This window comes from Fistularia commersonii, chromosome 21, assembly GCF_037954325.1.
Source record: "Fistularia commersonii isolate RoL2024-O1a breed Wild chromosome 21, RoL_Fcom_v1.0, whole genome shotgun sequence".
In the NCBI taxonomy this organism is placed as follows: domain Eukaryota; kingdom Metazoa; phylum Chordata; class Actinopteri; order Syngnathiformes; family Fistulariidae; genus Fistularia; species Fistularia commersonii.
The window spans coordinates 3,463,328-3,481,025 of NC_141304.1; the positions used below are offsets into that span (position 1 = coordinate 3,463,328).

General features: G+C 45.8%; 2 protein-coding genes across 3 annotated transcripts; both read right to left on the bottom strand.

Annotated features, from left to right (window-relative positions):
• Positions 1 to 505: 505 nt before the first annotated feature.
• LOC147222087 (calcium-binding and coiled-coil domain-containing protein 1-like) lies at positions 506 to 7,321 on the bottom strand. Of its 2 annotated transcripts, XM_086167891.1 has the most exons (15): positions 7,199 to 7,317; positions 6,639 to 6,682; positions 6,495 to 6,569; positions 6,319 to 6,421; positions 5,903 to 6,105; positions 4,801 to 5,013; positions 4,414 to 4,562; positions 4,269 to 4,342; positions 3,935 to 4,185; positions 3,068 to 3,193; positions 2,873 to 2,965; positions 2,582 to 2,654; positions 2,320 to 2,504; positions 1,081 to 1,157; positions 506 to 908 (listed from the first exon to the last, which is right to left on the bottom strand). In XM_086167891.1, exons 5-15 carry the CDS (start codon positions 6,050 to 6,052, stop codon positions 890 to 892), a joined length of 1,410 nt encoding a protein of 469 aa, XP_086024017.1. In that variant the 5' UTR covers positions 6,053 to 6,105; positions 6,319 to 6,421; positions 6,495 to 6,569; positions 6,639 to 6,682; positions 7,199 to 7,317; the 3' UTR covers positions 506 to 889. The 2 variants fall into 2 exon arrangements, with proteins under 2 accessions (XP_086024017.1, XP_086024016.1); XM_086167890.1 differs by having other exon boundaries at positions 6,495 to 6,682; positions 7,199 to 7,321.
• A 798-nt stretch (positions 7,322 to 8,119) lies between these two features.
• Positions 8,120 to 10,384, bottom strand: LOC147222088 (single-strand selective monofunctional uracil DNA glycosylase-like). Its single transcript, XM_086167892.1, has 2 exons — positions 9,911 to 10,384; positions 8,120 to 9,410 (listed from the first exon to the last, which is right to left on the bottom strand). Exons 1-2 carry the CDS (start codon positions 10,208 to 10,210, stop codon positions 8,874 to 8,876), a joined length of 837 nt encoding a protein of 278 aa, XP_086024018.1. The 5' UTR covers positions 10,211 to 10,384; the 3' UTR covers positions 8,120 to 8,873.
• Positions 10,385 to 17,698: the final 7,314 nt, after the last annotated feature.

A 17,698-nucleotide genomic window follows, 5' to 3' on the forward strand; every position in this document is an offset into this window, starting at 1 on the left:
CTGCAAGTTCCTGCATGAGTGGAGCTCCTTCCTGGAAAACACAGCAATTGCATTTGACCTCCACTTTGTGAACATTTGATTCAAAGAGCTCCTTCTCCGTTCTTTGCGGTAGGGGGTTCCCTTGAGAGCTTTGGATTGGGGGTGAGCAGCACTCAGCCCAACTTAAGAGCCATCATGTTCTCCACGGGTTCTCCATGAGTTCTCCTTGGTCCTCCCACAGCCAAAATCAGTTAGAAAAGAGGGTGAAGGGCTCCACGTCCGCTTTGGACATGTATTGACAGGTGAGTCGAGTCAAAACCCGTCCACAGGGTTCGAGGCTGAAGCAAAGGCTCAGATTGTCCTTGTGAACCTTCAGTCTTGGCCTGACATGACATTCCATGTTCTCACAACATCATGGAGATGTGTTCCATGTGATGAAGGCGGAGGGACGGCGGACGGAGGCCACATGACTATGGGCTCCTAACGGTGTTTGAGCGCCCTCTGCTGGAGATAATCACCCACATACTTCATTTAATCCAACTTTTATTTTCAGAGAAACAGAAATTTGGATTTGGTTTCACTACAATCAGTTTAAGAACACAAAACATAAATAAATAAAGACTTAAAAAATGCATGTAAACACCCTCAGGCCTAAAACAACCACAACGCATTTCAAAACCTCAAGAGGAAAACCTGAGATACTTCTGAAGGTCATCTTCAGAACAACCGAACAAGCTAAAGCTCTGTGTGTGTCATACTCCAGCACACACACACACACACACACACACACACACACACACACACATACACACACACACAGCATGATGGCCAGTTCAACACCTGGTTCCTTGAAGACAATAATCAATACAAATCTTCCCGATGCTGTGAACCCACTTGGCTGGTCCGGCTGTTACCACATCGGGGTGTTGCTGCAGACCAGAGTGAAAACATGAAGGTGTTATTTGTGTCACTGCATCAGCAATAGTTTCTCACCGCTGCACCCCAGGCCTCTCGCAATAGACAGGCAGTGACGTCACAGGAAGTTCAGGGTGTGTGTGTGTGTGTGTGTGTGTGTGTGTGTGTGTATGTGCAGGCCATCACCTTAGCAGGGGGTCCAGTTGTGGTCGGATCAGTTGTTTCCTCTCATCTCTGGAAAAGTAGCTCTGTCTCTTCCTGCTCTGTCAGAGACACCGGCGGAGGAAGATCATCTGTCATTACCATGGCAACCTCTCTTTCATACACATATTTGTATAAACACACACACACAAAAAAATATATACTTTATGTATATATATGTGTGTGTGCGTATGGTGTCATCAAAAATATCTGTTAGACTATAATCCTTCCCCACTGCGACACTGATGGCATACAATACAGCCAATCCAAAATCTCAATACAAATACTGTTCCATCATGACTGATGGATTTGGAAGTGTGTTAGAGGCTGGGCCACCTGTTAGTTGACTGAGTCCATTCAATGCAAGATGTCATCAGAGTAAGACCAAAAATTGGTCACACACACACACACACACACACACACACACACACATATATACATATATATATGTGTGTGTGTGTGTGTGTGTGACCAATTTTTGGTCTTACTCCACACATATATATATGTATATATGTGTGTGTGTGTGTGTGTGTGTGTGTGTGTGTGTGTGTATATCTATATATATATCTACATATATATATAAGACCAAAAATGGAGGTGATGCAAGGTAAGGTAATGGCCAAAAATGAACACAATTATATTGTGCAAAATATGTTCATGATGCTGTTATGCAAGGGAAAGAACACACACACACACACACACACACACACACACACACACAGACACACATATATATGTATATATGTGTGTGTGTGTATATATATACATATGTGTGTGTGTGTGTGTGCGTGTGTGTGTGTGTGTGTGTGTGTGTGTGTGTATGTGTATGTGTGTGTGTGTGTGTGTGTGTGTGTGTGTGTGTGTGTGTGTGTGTGTGTGTGTGTGTGTGTGTATATATATATATTGCTGGCAGATGATTTGGACTTGGTTATTTTAAGAGTAGCTCGCAAGCCAAAAAAGTATGGTCACCCATGCCCATTGGTGTGTGGCATAGTCATGTATACGAAAGGCATACCCATGTGTGTATGTGTGTGGCACATCCATGTGTGTGTATGGTCTATCAATGTGTGTGTATGGCATACACATGTGTGTTGTATGGCATACCCGTGTGTGTATGAAGTAACCCTTTATGTTTATATGGCCTACCCATATATGTGTATTGCACAACTACGTGTGCGTGGAGTGTATCCGTGTGTGGCATACCCGTATGTGTGTATGACATACCAATGTGTCAGCGGCTGGTGTGTCGTCACCACTCTTCGTGGGTGTGTTGATATCCCGGTCCTCCTCCCCGGGAGTTGGACCCGGGTTCTCCTCCTCGTCGGAGCTGGGAACCTGGTGTGTGCTGGGGGAGGAGGTGTCTGCTGAAGGCCCTCCAAACTCCTCGTCTTCAGCAGGCCAGCCCTCACCTGTGAGGAGACAAAAGAAGATTTGCTGGACGCCATAGCAACACTCTGGCCAGCGGCAGTGTAGACTCAGTACTCACAGCTGGCATCTTCACCCGGCTCCGGCACCAGCCCCGACCTCCGCTTCAGCTGGAGGACATATCTCATCACCTTCTGAGAGTCACATTCCATAGCAGGAGGAAGAGAGGCAGAGATGGAGAAGCCATTTCAAGTACATCACCATGGAAACGATTTCTGTTGTTGTGAATTCTACTATTTTTGCATTTAAGGAAATCATTTTTAAGTTTTCCTCTTGAGACCAGAGGAGAAGACCTCTGAGACCTCTGGACCTCCTGTTCTGCTGAAAAGAAGGATATGAGACGGTTCCTCACCTCATTGTCCTGCTGCTCCTCTGTCTCACTCTCAGTCCTTCTCAGTTGGGCCTTCAACTCCTGCATCTCTCTCTTCATCTCCCCCAGCAGTACCTGGGTCAAAGTAGGGGTCAGTTATGATTTGGTTACTTATGGTTAGGTTGGTTAGGATTAAGGTGAATTAGTGTAAGTGGAGTAGGGTTGAGGGTTACTCACACGGCTGTGATCCCTCTCGTTCTCCAGCTCCTCCTCCAGCCTCTCCTTCTCCATCCTCTCCTCCTGCAGCCACTCTTCCTGCCTCTGCACCTCCATACTCAGTTCCTGCAGCTTTCTTTGGTCATTCTGCAAAACGGTAGGGGATTGACATCTCTCTCTCTCACACACACACACACACACACACACACACACACACACACACACACACACACACACACACACACATACACACACACACATACACACACACACACACAAGGACACATATACAGTGTCTGTATATGCAACAAACGCACACAAACACATTCACGCTCACACAAACACACACATACCCACAAACACACACACACACATACATACACACATACATACTCACACACATACACAGTCACACACACCCATGCCACACACGCACACTCATACACACACACACGCAAACACACACACATACCCACAGATTCACTCTTACCCAGTCACCCACACACATATTCATACGCTCACACACACACATACACATCCCCAAACACACATACATACGCACAGTGTGTCTGTATACCAACATAAACATACACACACACACACACCCATACCACACGCACATTCACCCATGCACAAACCGAAACTCACACAAACATACATATGCACTACCCCCCCCCACACACACACTCTCTCACGCCCCCATACTCACTAACAGACAGCCCCAAAACACACAGCAGACACACACGCACTTTCACACACACAAACACAGACTCCCCACCCCACCCCACCCCACACGCACGCACACTCACTTTCACACACAAACACACACGCGCGCACTCACTTTCACACACACACACACACACACACACACACAGTGGTGTTCCTGACCTCAGTAGCCGTCCTGCAGGCCTCCCTTTCCAGGGTCCAGCTGGCTCTCTCCTCCTGGAGCAGCAGGCTCTCCTCAGACAGCTGCAGGGTGAGTTGTGCAGACATCAGTCGTGCCTGGTGCAGCTCAGCAAGCGTCTGGCTGTGGGCGCCGCCGCGCTCCCTTAGCTCCCGCCGCAGGCCCTCTGCCATGTGCTCGCCCGCCTCCAGGCGCTCCTGCAGCTCCCGACGCCCCAGCAGGGCGGCCTGATTCTCTGCCTGCCCGGGGAGTGGAGGTGGAGATGGAGGTGAAGCTCTGAGCCCGAGTTCTCTGAGCCCGACTCCTGGGCCGAGACACTTGCCTGCAAAGCCTTCCTCTTCTCCTCGTCGTGTGTCATCTGGCTGGACATCTTCTTCATCCTCCCCTTCAGCCTGCACGAGGGAGGTGAGCTTTACACCCAGGGGAGGAGCGCCTGCCCTGAGCAGATGTGTAGAGATCTCACCTCTCCAGCTCTAGGCTCTCCTCCTGCTTCCTCTCAGCCAGGGCCCGGACGTTCTCCTCCAGCTCCCGGATCCGCTGCTCATCCTTGGCCTTTTCCGACACAAGTCTACACAGCTCCAGGTTCAGGTTCTCCTTGCTGTACTTCACGTCCTGGCCAGGTTGTGGAGGCCGGAGAAAAAGGAAGGATTTGGAGGTGTCTTTGGAAGTGTGGAGGTATGGTTGGAGCTGTGTTTAAGGTGTGGAGGTGCGTTTAGAGGTATGGTCAAAGGTGTGTTTAGAGGTATGGTCAAAGGTGTGTTTGAAGGTGTGGAGGTGTGTTAGAAGGAATGCTTGAAGTTATGTTTTCTCTGTGCTCGAGGCGCCATTATGTGACCTGAGCTGTTCTCACATTGTGTTTGCCTTCTATCTTCTTCAACATCCCGTTATTCTCCTTCAGATTCTCCTGGAGCTCAGCCACCTCCTCCATCAGCGCCTCCCGCTGACGTTCCCACTCCTCCTCTGCTCGTCTGCTGCGCGCTCTCTCGCTCTCCACCTCGCTCCTCGCCGCCTCCAGAGCTCGCTGCATGTCCTGCTGCTCTCTGAGACTCTGCTCCAGCTGAGTCTGCTCGAAGGAACACCAGAAGCACCACCTTCATCTCTTTATCGTCATATCTTAGGTATAAATCATTACATATTTAGTTGTGAATAATAATCACATATTTAAACTGATAAGATTTTTATTCTAATTTGCCATTATATCAATGCTCCATTGATATTATCATTATTACTAATTATTCTTGCTATTACAGCAATTAGGAAACATTTGATATGTAAGTTTCGATATCAAAATTATCCATTATCCAATTATGCCATTTTAAGAAGAAGCTCAATAACAATATGGCAATTTGATTACAAAATAGATCATTTATAAGTAATAGCAACTTATTAATGATATTAGTATTATTGATTTTTGCTATTCTGTTTCGGTGAATAACATAATTATACATTTTAGATGTTATCTCATCATTTTATTTTCATGGATAATATAGAATACATATATACTCTACAATATATGTATATATTCATATAAAAAAATCTATTTCATTTATCTATAATACTGCATATGAATATGAACGTAATGTGAATCTGAATGTAGATTATAATCATCTATAACCTTATTAATGTTACATATTCATTATAAAATTTGAATAAATTAGAAACATATTTTAGAAATAGAATTAGAAATAAATTCCAGTACATATTTGTTACCGGCACGTATTTAATTAAAAGTTAAAAAAAATGTTTCTGTTTAAATATCTCATGTTACAATGTTGGTACCTGCAGCTTTTAGAAAAGTGTGGTCTGTATATGTATACATACATTTTATTTTAATTTATTTTTAGACGGTGCGGCTTATATTCAGGTGTGCTCAATAGTGCAGAAAATACAGTACATTTGAAGAGTCGTGCAATAATGTTTAGATCTAAAGTGGGTCCCCTATCTGACCCCACCTGCAGCAGCTGAGCCCTGGGAACCACCATGAGTAGCTCCTCCTCCCCATCTTCCTCATCTCGCTCCTCTCTCAGGGTTTCCAGCTCATCCAGCGGCTTCGGGGAACAGAAGGTGAAAGGGCGGCTGCGGGCGCAGACCTCCCCCCCCATGTCCACATACACAAACTGGTACTCCAGGGCACTGGGCTGGGGTAGGTAAAAGGCTACGACAAGCACACATTTCCTGTCATAATATGCTGTTTGTTTGTCCGCAGATGAAATCATCTTATAAAAATGGTTAGATATAGTTGTGCTCTGCGTCCATGTTGGTCCCATGTTTTTCGGGCGTGGAGACACACTAGAACACCGTTGCAGATCAGTAACTCAATGGTGTGAGCTGAGGTGTGCAAGGCTAATGGGTGATGGGTGACAATTACCCTGAAACAGTGCACAGCAGTCGACCTCTGCCCCCTCGGCGTAGCCCTCAGGAACTTGCGCCCAGGTGTAGGTGTGGTAGTCCCTAAGCGAAGACCAGCCCACCTGCAGCACGGACCGGGTCAGGTCAGAATGTTACTCGAGGACCGCAGACGCCGCCCGCAGCCCCGCCTCTCACCTTGAAGATGCCGATCCAGTCGCTGCTGCTCCAGTGATGCTCTGGCGTCAGGCTATAGCGACACTCCACCCGGATCTGGGGGAAGTAAAGCTGCCCCACATTTCGAAACACCACCCTGGGCTGTTTATCCATGGTGATACCCACCTTTGGGCACAGCGGGCTCCGGTGTCAGGCTTCAGGGGAAGCAGCTGATGGAAAGTGATAGTTGTTTTGGGGGGGGGGGCATTTGTGTGTGTGTGTGTTTGTGTATGTGTGTGTGTGTGGTGTGCTTGTAAACAACGTGCCTGCAAACATTAAGCAATCCCGTCTGGCAGAGGATTATTTGGAACAAATTCTCACACACACATTTAAACTTAGCAGCAAAACAAGGCCAACAAACTCCTAAAATTGGCCAGATTTATAATAATACCTCTTTTCTCCCAAAACAGACCTCTTAAAATGATCCAATCAATCATCATCACTCTTTCATTCTTAAAAGTCAAAATTAACCCCTAAAAATTGCCAATTTTATCATAATTATTTAACTGTTAAAAGTCAAAATAAACCCATAAAAATGATCTAATCAATCACCATCACTCTTTTATTCTTAAAAGTCAAAATCAACCCCTAAAAATGGCCAAATTAATTATAATTATTTTCCTGTTAATTACTTTCCTGTTAATTATTCACCTTGCTGTGATCTCACGACACTTAATGCGTCTCACCTCCGTTGGATGCAGGATGGGTCCGACGGTCCTAGGGGTCCTGGTGATGAAGAAGGGCCTGGGGGGTCCTTGTGGTCCAGGAAGGAACGTCCAACGGCAGACGACGAGAGAATCTGACGGAATCGGCGGCCGTGGCCTGCCTTCATGGGGTTCGGAGAGGGGTAGGCCTGTAGGCATCCTGGGAAATGGAGTCTCGGAGGCCTGAAGGGTGAGGCAAGGGTTATAGACTTCAAATCCCTCGTGGATCCGGGCTCAGTTCCATTCCTAGAAGTGGTCTGGGGCAGTGATGCACCTGTGTAGGTCTGTCAATGCAGTCATACTTGATACAATATTACAACGAAAATGAAGTGCTGTAGGGGCATTAACCGAAAATTCAGTAATCCAGATTAGATTTCACAGAGTAGATTATTTACAACCATGCAAATTTGGAGTTATGGCATCTGAGGCCATTTAAGGAGACTTCTCCCAGGATGAAGAAGTCACAGGTTGAATATGAAGTGGGTCACTCTTCATGCTCTCTTCCTTTCAGTGTGTTTTTCTTCAGCCATTTGAAGGGCATTACTTTATAAATATTAATGCTTGCCTGTAATTTTCATCATAGGTACACTTCAACTATGAGAGACAGAATGAGAAAAAAATCCAGAGAATCAGTCTGATTTTTAAATCACTTATTTGCAAATTATTGTGGGAAATAAGTATTTGGTCAATAACAAAAGTTCATCACAATACTTAGGTATATACCCTTTGTTGGCAATGACAAAGGTCAAACGTTTTCTGTAAGTCTTCACACACTGTTGCTGGTATTTTGGCCCATTCGTCCCTGCAAATCTCGTCTCGGGCAGTGATGTTTTCGAAGGGGGTCCAAAAACATCAACCTGCAACCACCCATACATTATTACTCATTAATGAATGCAACAAACATGAAGGACTCCTGACATTTATTTCAATTCCCCAAATCTACCAAATGTGACTGTGCTGATGGTGTTTGAACCACAGTATTGTTGCATACACTATACACACACACACAAACTCCTATTATACACAAACAAATATTATTTAAACAGATTTCATAAGAAATACAAATTGGGGTGATGAGCTATGGTTTAGTGTAAAACATGTCGCGCTGTCATTTAAGTGCAGGTACTTCCTGAACTAATTTAGACTTGAGAGCCAAGGATAAAAAGTTAGCATGGAAGCTGGGAAAATATGAGATGCTCTGATGCTGTAACATTACTTTTTTTTCAGTGGACAGACAGCTTTAAATTTTTAAAACAGAACATACAGGACTGGTACACTGTGATTAAAAGGGGAAAATAAAACAATAAAAACAGGACATGAAACCCAGTGACATTGAGTTAAATGAAAAATCCACAATTATATACATAATGTTTTTTTTTCTCTCCCCCGGTAGATTTACAGAATAGTATGGACAGCGGGGTGTCCCGAGGTCAAAAGTAGAAAAAACACACAAAAACACCAGAGTTTACACTTTGATACACACTATATAAACACCCCAGGTCCCTGTCATCACACAGCTATGGTGCCAGGTTACTTGTGTGTGCAGATATTTGCAGCGCAGTGTGAGGTAAGGACACCGGTATGATTCTTGGAATCCGGAGTGTCCTGTTCCAGGATATGAGGAAGCAGCTGGAACTCTGGTTGAAAGCTGATGACCTCACGTGCCGAGCAGGGAATCCAGAACACCAAGCTTTGTTAGTGTAGCTTTGGCAATGCTGTCCCAGCCCTTGTTGGCCTGTGGGTTTCTGGGCGATGGATGCATGATGCCCTCCACTCGCACATTCATGTTCATGTTTGCAGCAGACAGGGCACGTCGCGCCCGCTGCTCGGCTACTTTACCTACGCCAATCACCATGGAGACGCCCAGGGTCTCCACCACCCTACACAGATAGCTGTTGCACAGGCACATGAGCTTTTCCCGTTCAGACGCAGGAAGTTCGGGGGGCGTCAGGTTCCTGCCGTTGGCATTCATGAAAATCAGCGGGCAGAGGTTGTGCACAAAGCAGTGCTGGAAGAACCGGTCCGGTTCGCCACACAAACTGCGGAAGAAGCCCCAGAAACGGGCGCCGCTCACTTCGCTGCGAGTGCAGCCGAAGCCAGTGATTCTGCGATTTGGATGCTCGTCCTCGGGGTGGCCCACCTCCCCGGAGATCTGCAGCCAGTCCATCACGGCGCTTACCTCACCGAAGGGCACCTGTGAAAAACAAGATACGGTCATTTAGCTTTAGCTTCACACATCACAGAAATGCAGGCATCTTGTCCTTTTCAAAACAACGAACAAATAAGTAAGACTCACAGACCATAAATCTAGACGTGACTGGCTGTAACAGAAATGCACTTAATCAGGTTCATAGACATTTAATTGATATATGCGTTATATTTATGTAAACTGTAAAAGCTCTGCTGGACCTGCACACACTTTATCCACTTTTCACTTTCATTGGCTGCTTAGTGTCGTATTTAGATTTTGTTTCACCTTATTACTTATTTGTACTTCATAATACTTTGCTCTGCAAAGACTTGCTGTCATTCGGGATTTCTCTGGACGGGAATGTGCAATGATACAGAATCGTAAACTTGTACATTTGCATAATAAAATTATATAATTTAAAGGTAGCAACAGTCATTCTGTAGCCCCCCTACACACACAAAAGCAACAACCCCCCAACCTCCCAGCGCGGAGGCGGCGCTCACCCCGGTCTGGGCCATGCCGAAGGGCCCGGGGTTCATGCCCAGGAAGAGGACCCTCTGGCCGGCTCGGCAGTAGGTTTCCACGAAACGGCTGTGCGGTTCCCATGCGTACTCGAGCGGGTTGTACACGTATCGGACCGGTTCCGTGAAGCTCAGTTGGCGGAGCTGGGCATTTAGCTCCTGCTCCAGCTGTAGGAACCCGGAGGAAGGGGTCATGTCCGGCCTGGGTGAAGGCTTCATTCCTCTCCCGACTGAAGGCTTTGTCCGCCGCCCCAGTCTCTCCTCCTCCTCCCCACTGCGCATCGAAGTTTTGGCTTTCAGCTCATTTAATTGTGTCTTTGTTTGGGCTAAAAGCTACCTTAGAATAACCTTGACCAAACCGACAGCGTGTCATTCACTGGAGTTTGTTGCTCAAAAGTCACTTCTCGACAGTCTCTCCTGCGACTTTCCAACATATTTTGCTTGCACGCCTCTCCCTTCCTTCTTCATTCGTGTACTTGAGCAACCAAACCGACAATGCGGCGCGTTGACGCCGCCTGCTGTTCGGGAGTGGAGCTCTGCCTGATACAACACAACAGACTAGCTACCGAGCTAGTTAGCTTCAAACAAGTTAGCTAGCTAGCGGGTAGTGATGGGAGAAACTACCTATGAATCGATACGATACCGATTTATGGCAGAATTGTCGATTACGATAACTTTGTTTCCTTTCGAATCAAAATATTACAGTTAAAAACAAGTCACGTTGCAGATACTGTTCATTTAAATACTTTTATTTGCCGAATAAACATCATTGTGAATTATATAACATCTGAACAAAGTTTTTTTTTTCTATATTGAAAAAACTTTACTATAACTTTATTGAACTAACAAATCTGAACAAACGAAAATGGTCAAATCTAAACATAGTTGGCTTTTAGGTCGCTTCATATTTTAGGGAATTTTAATATAATTCAGATTAATTCATAATATTTTTGAAATGCAATCCAGAAAGAATGTACTTTCTCACAAGAGAAAAACAAATGGTCAGAATTGACAAAATTGTAATGTCCGCATGGACCATCCGCATGGATCAACAATGACGATTTGGCGGTTAACAAACCTTATTGCACAATCTTTATTAGCACACTTAAAAAACAGCGGCTTCACTTATCTTCCGTCTCCGCTCTCTCCATTCACCAGGCCCCCTTGCTCCCTTACAACCCCACAATGCTTTCACAGCCAGTAAGAAAACCCAGAACTCAAAACTTCGGCTAACAGCACCGCAGGGTTGTTACACTGCCCACCTTCACAAAAACCCTCACCCCTCACAGAAAAAGTCCTTTAAATGAGCGGGAAGGTTTTTTCCGTCTACCTGGACGCTTTGACTGCACTAGTATGGCTGCACCTGCGGTCTTGGAACTGCCTGCTGATAAACAGGAAGTGAGTTTTGGGATGGAGAAATAGGTGGAATGGAAGGGGCCTGGGCCTGGGAGTGTGGCTGCTTTTCTTCTTCGGGTAGGTGTTGAAGGTCCAGGGTTCCGACGTGGATGAGCGCCACCTCTGTATGTGGCCGACCCATCCCTGTAGAGGACCACCCTTTTACCCTGGGGGCAGCTGGAACTTATATACCACATCCCCCAGCCTCTTTAATACCTCACATGGCCCCACCCAATGACTGTCCAGCTCAGAGCTCCAACTCTTCTTCTACTTTGGACTGTACACACCCAGACCAGGTCCCCAGCCATAAAATCCCTCCCCCTGGCCCTCATATCAGAGTTTCTTTTCTGCCTCGTGCCTGCTTTCTGCAGCTGGTCTTTCTGCAGCAGATTCCATTCGATCCTCGAGCCTTCTGGCGTACTCTGGTCATGGTGGTACCGCTGCTGTGTCCGCGGGTCTGCCCAACATCGTTTCCACAGGTGTCCGCAGTTCCAGCCCCTACATGAGTAGGGGTGTGTGCAAGAGGTGGTTTCCTCCACAGCTGACCTGTAGGCCGATGAGATGAGGGGGAGGTGCATGTCCCAGTCACACTGGCGTGCCGTAGTGAGGATGGCCCGTTGTTTTGCCAGAGTTCTTTTGAAACTTTCGACGAGCCCATCACTCTGGGGATGCAAAGGAGTCGTTGGAGTCTTGTATGTTCCCAGGCATTCACGCAGCACAGAAAACACATCTGAAACGAAGTTCGTTTCTTGGTCACTGTGGATGACCTGCAGCACCCCAAACCTGGTAAACATGCCCTCCACCAGAGCATCTGGAACAATCACTGCCTCCTGGTCCGGTATGGCATATGCCTCTGGCCATTTTGTAAATCAGTCCATAGAACAGAACATAACGGTTACCATCTGTGCAAGGAAATGGACCCATGGCACCCACTGCCACTCTTTCCATCAGGGTCCCAATGGCTAGCTGTTGACGCTGGGCGCAACTGCTCAGGGAGACTTTTGTGCACTGTGTAGGGATCACAGAAGCAGCAGACGTCTTCAACAGCTCTCCTGAGCAGACCCCAGTAAAAACTTTGCCGGATGCGACACAGGGTTTTCACAATCCCAAACAGTCCTGCCCCCCGTGGATCCATGTGTGGCTCTTGTGTGGAGTGAGGGGTCTAACCCATAATGTGCCACCGCAACTCGTAAGGTTGGTGGGAGTGGTCTCGGGGCCTGAGAGCGTTTTCACTAAGTCCCTGTGGAAAGGCCAATGTGTTTTTCACAAGATCTAACACACAGCGGTCGGTCCGGAGGAAGTCAAGTCCTAATATACAGGGGTCCTGTACTGCTGCCATTAATGCCACGGTCAGGCCCCCCACAAGAATATTCACCTCCCCCTTCCAATGATGGGGGCTAGTTCATCGCTCATTGTACGTACCTTCACTGTCGTAGGTTCCGGCTGCATCCCTGCCGAAACCACGTCAGGCCTCACCAGTGTTGCTTTTGAGCTGGTGTCAAAAACGGCTATGCATGGAGTCCCTGCCAGGTTGATGGAGACATGGCAAAAGTCCCCTACATGAGTCCAGCCCTTGGCATCATCTACTTCTGGGGGGAGTGGAGCCCTGCTCCTTCATCTGTATAACTGGGCCCTGTCCTACGGAGATGAGACGTAGTGGGATACAGGGACCCGGGTCTGCGTTGTCCCTGTTACACAGACCGTGGGTCATTTCCCTGAATGCCTGACTGCTTAGGGCACTGCACGTTGACATGGCCGGCTGCCACACACCTAGCGCACAGGATGGCCGCAGTGAGGGCAGCTGCCGCTGCCCGGGTTGTCGCAGTGATACACTACTGATCGGTTCCGCCAACTCATCAACCCATGCTGGCTTCTCCTGGACCGGGTCCCCCTGTTCTGAAGCTGTCAGGGCTGGGCCTGACAGCTTCAGGACAGGCCTCCCTCTCAAAGGCCAGCTCCAGTGCCTCTTGTAGAGTCCAGGAATGCGCCAGTTGTGTCTGTATGTGCGTCTCCCTGAGAGTTAAGGCCTGGAGGAACCGGTCTCGGTCCAGCTCACCCTGTACCTCAGCAGGCATGTGGTCATGTGCTCTCCCCGCCAGGGTTTCAATGTCATATGCCAACACACAGAGTGGTTCCCCGGCCTGTCTCTGCCTATTCGATAGCTCAGAGCGTCGAACATCAGGTTAGTGGCACTTTCCAAAACGCCACTGTAGAGCATCAACTATGGCCCCCATTTGGGAAGGTCCCTTTCGGAAGGGCTCAGCATTACAGAGCATTTTGACGCCTCCTCAGTGAGACAGAGAGCAAACTGGAGTGCCTTATTGTCCTCCGAACCAGCCTGCAGCCTGTGCTAGCAGTTCAAACTGGGTGTGGAAGGCTTCTCATTTCGTCTCACCGGAGTATTTCGACATCTTGACATGGCGTTGGCAACGGCGGGCGCCGCCATCTTTGCACTCATCTGGCCCGCGTCGCCTGTGGCAGCCATTTTCCCGGTGCCGCTGGCCAGAACCGGCCTCAGGGTCTAGCTTCTTTACCACTTATCTCAACTGTCTCCTTTCCTACCCCTTACCCCTCTCTGTTGGCGACCACCGCCTCAACGGTCTGTGACTCTGGTTGCTTTGGTTTAATCATGCCTTCAAAATAAGATACAGATACGCCACAAAAATGAATACAAAGTGCATGAAAATTTAACTCAATATGATGCTAGATCAATGGGAGCCCTGAGCTTGTTTCTCTGCAACGAGACGGTCTCATCTGGGGGTGATGGGAGACAACGACATCCGTGCTGTGTTGCTTATGTCCGGTCTACTCCATTGTTTTGTTTTGGTTACTGTCACTGCAGAAAACCCCGCTTCACACAGATAGGATGTCGGGAAGAGAGAAATGGGAAGAGTTTTTAGTGCTGTTATGATGATCTCAGAGTATTTTGCCATAACAATAATCCAGAACGCTGGCATAGTTGTTGTGTTAAAAATACTTTTAAAGGCGGCGTCATTTGCGATCTCCAGCAGTAGATCTTTTAGCACACACATGCTGGATTCACCTGGTTTGTTGATAAATGAGTTGAGGATCCATTCCTTGGCACTTTGTTGGTCCATTCTGGTTGGGAAGTTGCGCTTTTTAAACTCTTTTAAAAGCAAAGACAGGTGATTGTGCACCAGCTAGGAGAATGAAGGATCAGGCTGAGTCTCACACAAAATACCCGCTAATGTTTGAAACAATATGTTCAATATGCCTCTGTTCACACGACGTCCCCCCAAATCCAGTTTAGCTTTAAGTGGAGCTACTTTATCTGCCAACTTGTAGACCGTTTTCATTTTCCTCTGAAGTGACAGATTGAGTTCATTGAGCAGGCTGAATATGTCGCACAAGTAAGCCAGTTTTGCAACCCATTCCTCGTCACTGAAATGTGCTGCCAGCGGTGACTTCTTTCCTGAGAGAAATCTTTGCAGGGGCTCTCATAATTTAAAAACTCTGGTCAGCAATTGCCCTCGGGATAACCATCTTATTTCTGTGTATAAGAGAAGCCGTCTGTGCTCCGTGTCTATCTCCTCACAAAGCTGCACAAAAAGGCGGAAGTTGAGGTGCAATATAACAGTGTGTATAACAATACGCTGTTATATTGTAGAGGAGTTTTTCAACTTGCCAGGATTTCCCCAGTGAATGATACAATGTGTAGATTCACACTCAGGTGCAACCTCCTTGATCCGAGCAGTTAAACCAGACAGCCGTCCGGTCATGGCAGCAGCTACGTCTGCAAATGCTGACACAAAAGGACCATTTCAGTTTTCCTGATATATAACCATCCAGCCACTCAAACAGTTCTGTGGATTTGGTGCTGGTTGGCAACGATAGTGCACATAACATATTCTCATGTACATCCTGCTGATAAAGATATCGCACATAAACAAGTTGTATTGCCTTGTTGTTAACATCTGTAGATTCGTCAACCTGAAGTGCATACCACGGTGATGTATTAATCCTCTCCAACAATTGTTTCTCAACATCTTCGTCTATTTCCTCAATGTGCCGAGTCACGGTGCTGGCAGATAGAGGCACCCCTGCTATCTTTTTTACAGCAGCCTCTCCTGGAACTTCACGGCAAATGTCTTTAATGGAGAGCAAGATCAATTTTTCACCAATAGGGAATGGCTTTTTAACCTTAGCAATACGGTTAGCCCCCAAGTATGACGCTCTTGGTGCATTTGCATTTACTGATGTGGTGGCCGCCAGTAATGTCTCCTGTCCTTTGTGTTCCCATTTTTCCTTCAAAATACTCCAAGGGCTTGTTTTTAATCCAGGGTGCTTGGTCCCCAAGTGGCGAAGCAGTTCCGAAGGCTTCATTGCCTTGTTAGATAGCCAGTCGCCTCATATTATGCAGAATGGGCTTGATCTGTGGGAATCACCCGTTTGCAATAAATCCATAGCAGAACTCCTCAGATTGTCCATTACTGTTAAAAGCTTTCTTTTTCTTGGAAGTTGTAGGCTCTTCTTCTGTCTTTTCACCTTTTCCCCTTCAAAAAGAAACTTTCCAAAGACTTCTGTTTCTTACTCATTTTGCTCGCTTGTGGGTTACATATTGAGCGCCATGAGCGCCCAATATGTAACCCAGAGAATCAGGTCATTTTTCAAAATAAGATTGTTCAGACTCAGTTAATAAATCCAACGGAAATAAGCAATTATTTCTTGGGCAGCCCGGTACCAATTGATCCACAGATCAGTAACGGTCCGTGGCCCGGGTGTTGGGGATGGCCTCCCTAAAATATTGACAGCTGCCCCCCAACACACTGGAAGACTCAAAAAAGCCCAGGATATAATTAAGACTTCTCTTCCTAGCCACATTCTATTTGAACTATTGCCATCACGTAGACGGTACAGGTCACTTAAGGCGAGGACAAATAGTTTCAAACAGCTCTATCTAATTGAAATAACTAACCTAAATTCCGCAAAGAACCAACTGTCTGGCAGATGGCGCTCTGATGTCTTTAAATTCTGCTAATATGACTTATGCTCTATTGATTTTATTGATTATATATATATATTATTATTATTTTTGCATTTTTATTTTATGCTTTAAATGACTTAATATTCATTTTGTTTTTACTAAATATGTATAAGACGCCAATTGGGAGATCCTTTAAATATTGTAGTACAAGTGACAATTACATTGTCATTGTTTCCATTGTCAAATACACATAAGGAATCCAGTATATCGTCTATGGATATTAGGTGTTATGTGATTTGTTGATATTATAGATATCCGCTAATAGACAGATTTTTAGATACTGAATTTGAGGACACACTGTGAGGTTTAAGTGTAAACAATAGTTTCAGTGTACTCATCTAAAATCTTGGGACTCCATTCTGTACTTGAGGGTTTCCTCTAAATGCTGCATTGCCTCATTGTTACCTTTTTTATAACAAATTAATTATGAATGCCTTAGAATTACAAGTTACAAAGCTGCTGCTGTGTTCTATTTTCTTTTCATCTCTCCTGTTCTTTTCGTTTTGGCTTTTTCCCTCAAGAGTCGCCAAAGTGAATCAATCTTCTCCTCCCCCATGTGTTTCTGTTGGTATCGTTTGTAACTCAAAGCAAAAGTTCAGTCGGTTTCCCGTCATATAAAAAAAAAAACACAGCTGCTGCCGCCCAGAGGAAAGCTGGTGGCATTACAGGGAAGATCAGTCACTGTAGTGTAGTAATGAAGCTGCACATGTAGGGAAATACTAAGGGAAATATCTTGTTAAATGTGCAAGTATGAAGTTCATTTTGTCCTTCCGAAAAAAAAACAACCAAACAGCTGTCTGTTTTTAAGGTGCTGTCTTGGTCATTTATTTAATTCGAGAAATTTTTAGGTGTAAATTTAACAAGATGAAATGGCTTTGTCATACAAATAATTTTATGTCAAGAATGACAAAGTGAATAAAAATGAGAATTAAGGACTCTGATGTATTATTTGCCACACTGACCAGGAAAATACATAACCAATGAGAACAGCAGCCCAAAAACATGTAAAATACCAAGAATAAAAATTATAATTCAGGCACTCCAGATGAGAATTTAGAAGTTTTCAGGACTGAGCTCAGACACCTGCGTTTACAACTGAAATCACATAAAAGTTCTCTGTTGCTCATCTAAAATGCCTAAATTAACCTTGTCAGGGCTAAGGAACAAAGGTCAGTTTGTGTTTTGGTACAACTTAGGATTTGCAAATATATTCAATATCATGGTTTGGGAAGTTATGGTTTGATTTGTTTATTCAAATTAATCTTGGACTATAATGGTGTACATTGAACCTCTGGAAACCCACTAGTGATTACTGAAACAAGGGCCCGTCAGCAATTTTTTGGACTCCCTTTTTCCTCTTGAGCCAAAAT

Coding starts and splice junctions, on each gene's coding strand:
- LOC147222087 (XM_086167890.1), bottom strand. CDS start 6,626: ATGGATAAACAGCCCAGGGTGGTGTTTCGAAATGTGGGGCAGCTTTAC. Junction 3,194..3,934: donor CCTGCAGGACGGCTACTGAG/GTCAGGAACACC, acceptor ACCGTTTTGCAG/AATGACCAAAGAAAGCTGCA. Junction 2,505..2,581: donor GCCGGGTGAAGATGCCAGCT/GTGAGTACTGAG, acceptor GTCTCCTCACAG/GTGAGGGCTGGCCTGCTGAA.
- LOC147222088 (XM_086167892.1), bottom strand. CDS start 10,210: ATGCGCAGTGGGGAGGAGGAGGAGAGACTGGGGCGGCGGACAAAGCCT. Junction 9,411..9,910: donor TCGGCATGGCCCAGACCGGG/GTGAGCGCCGCC, acceptor TGTTTTTCACAG/GTGCCCTTCGGTGAGGTAAG.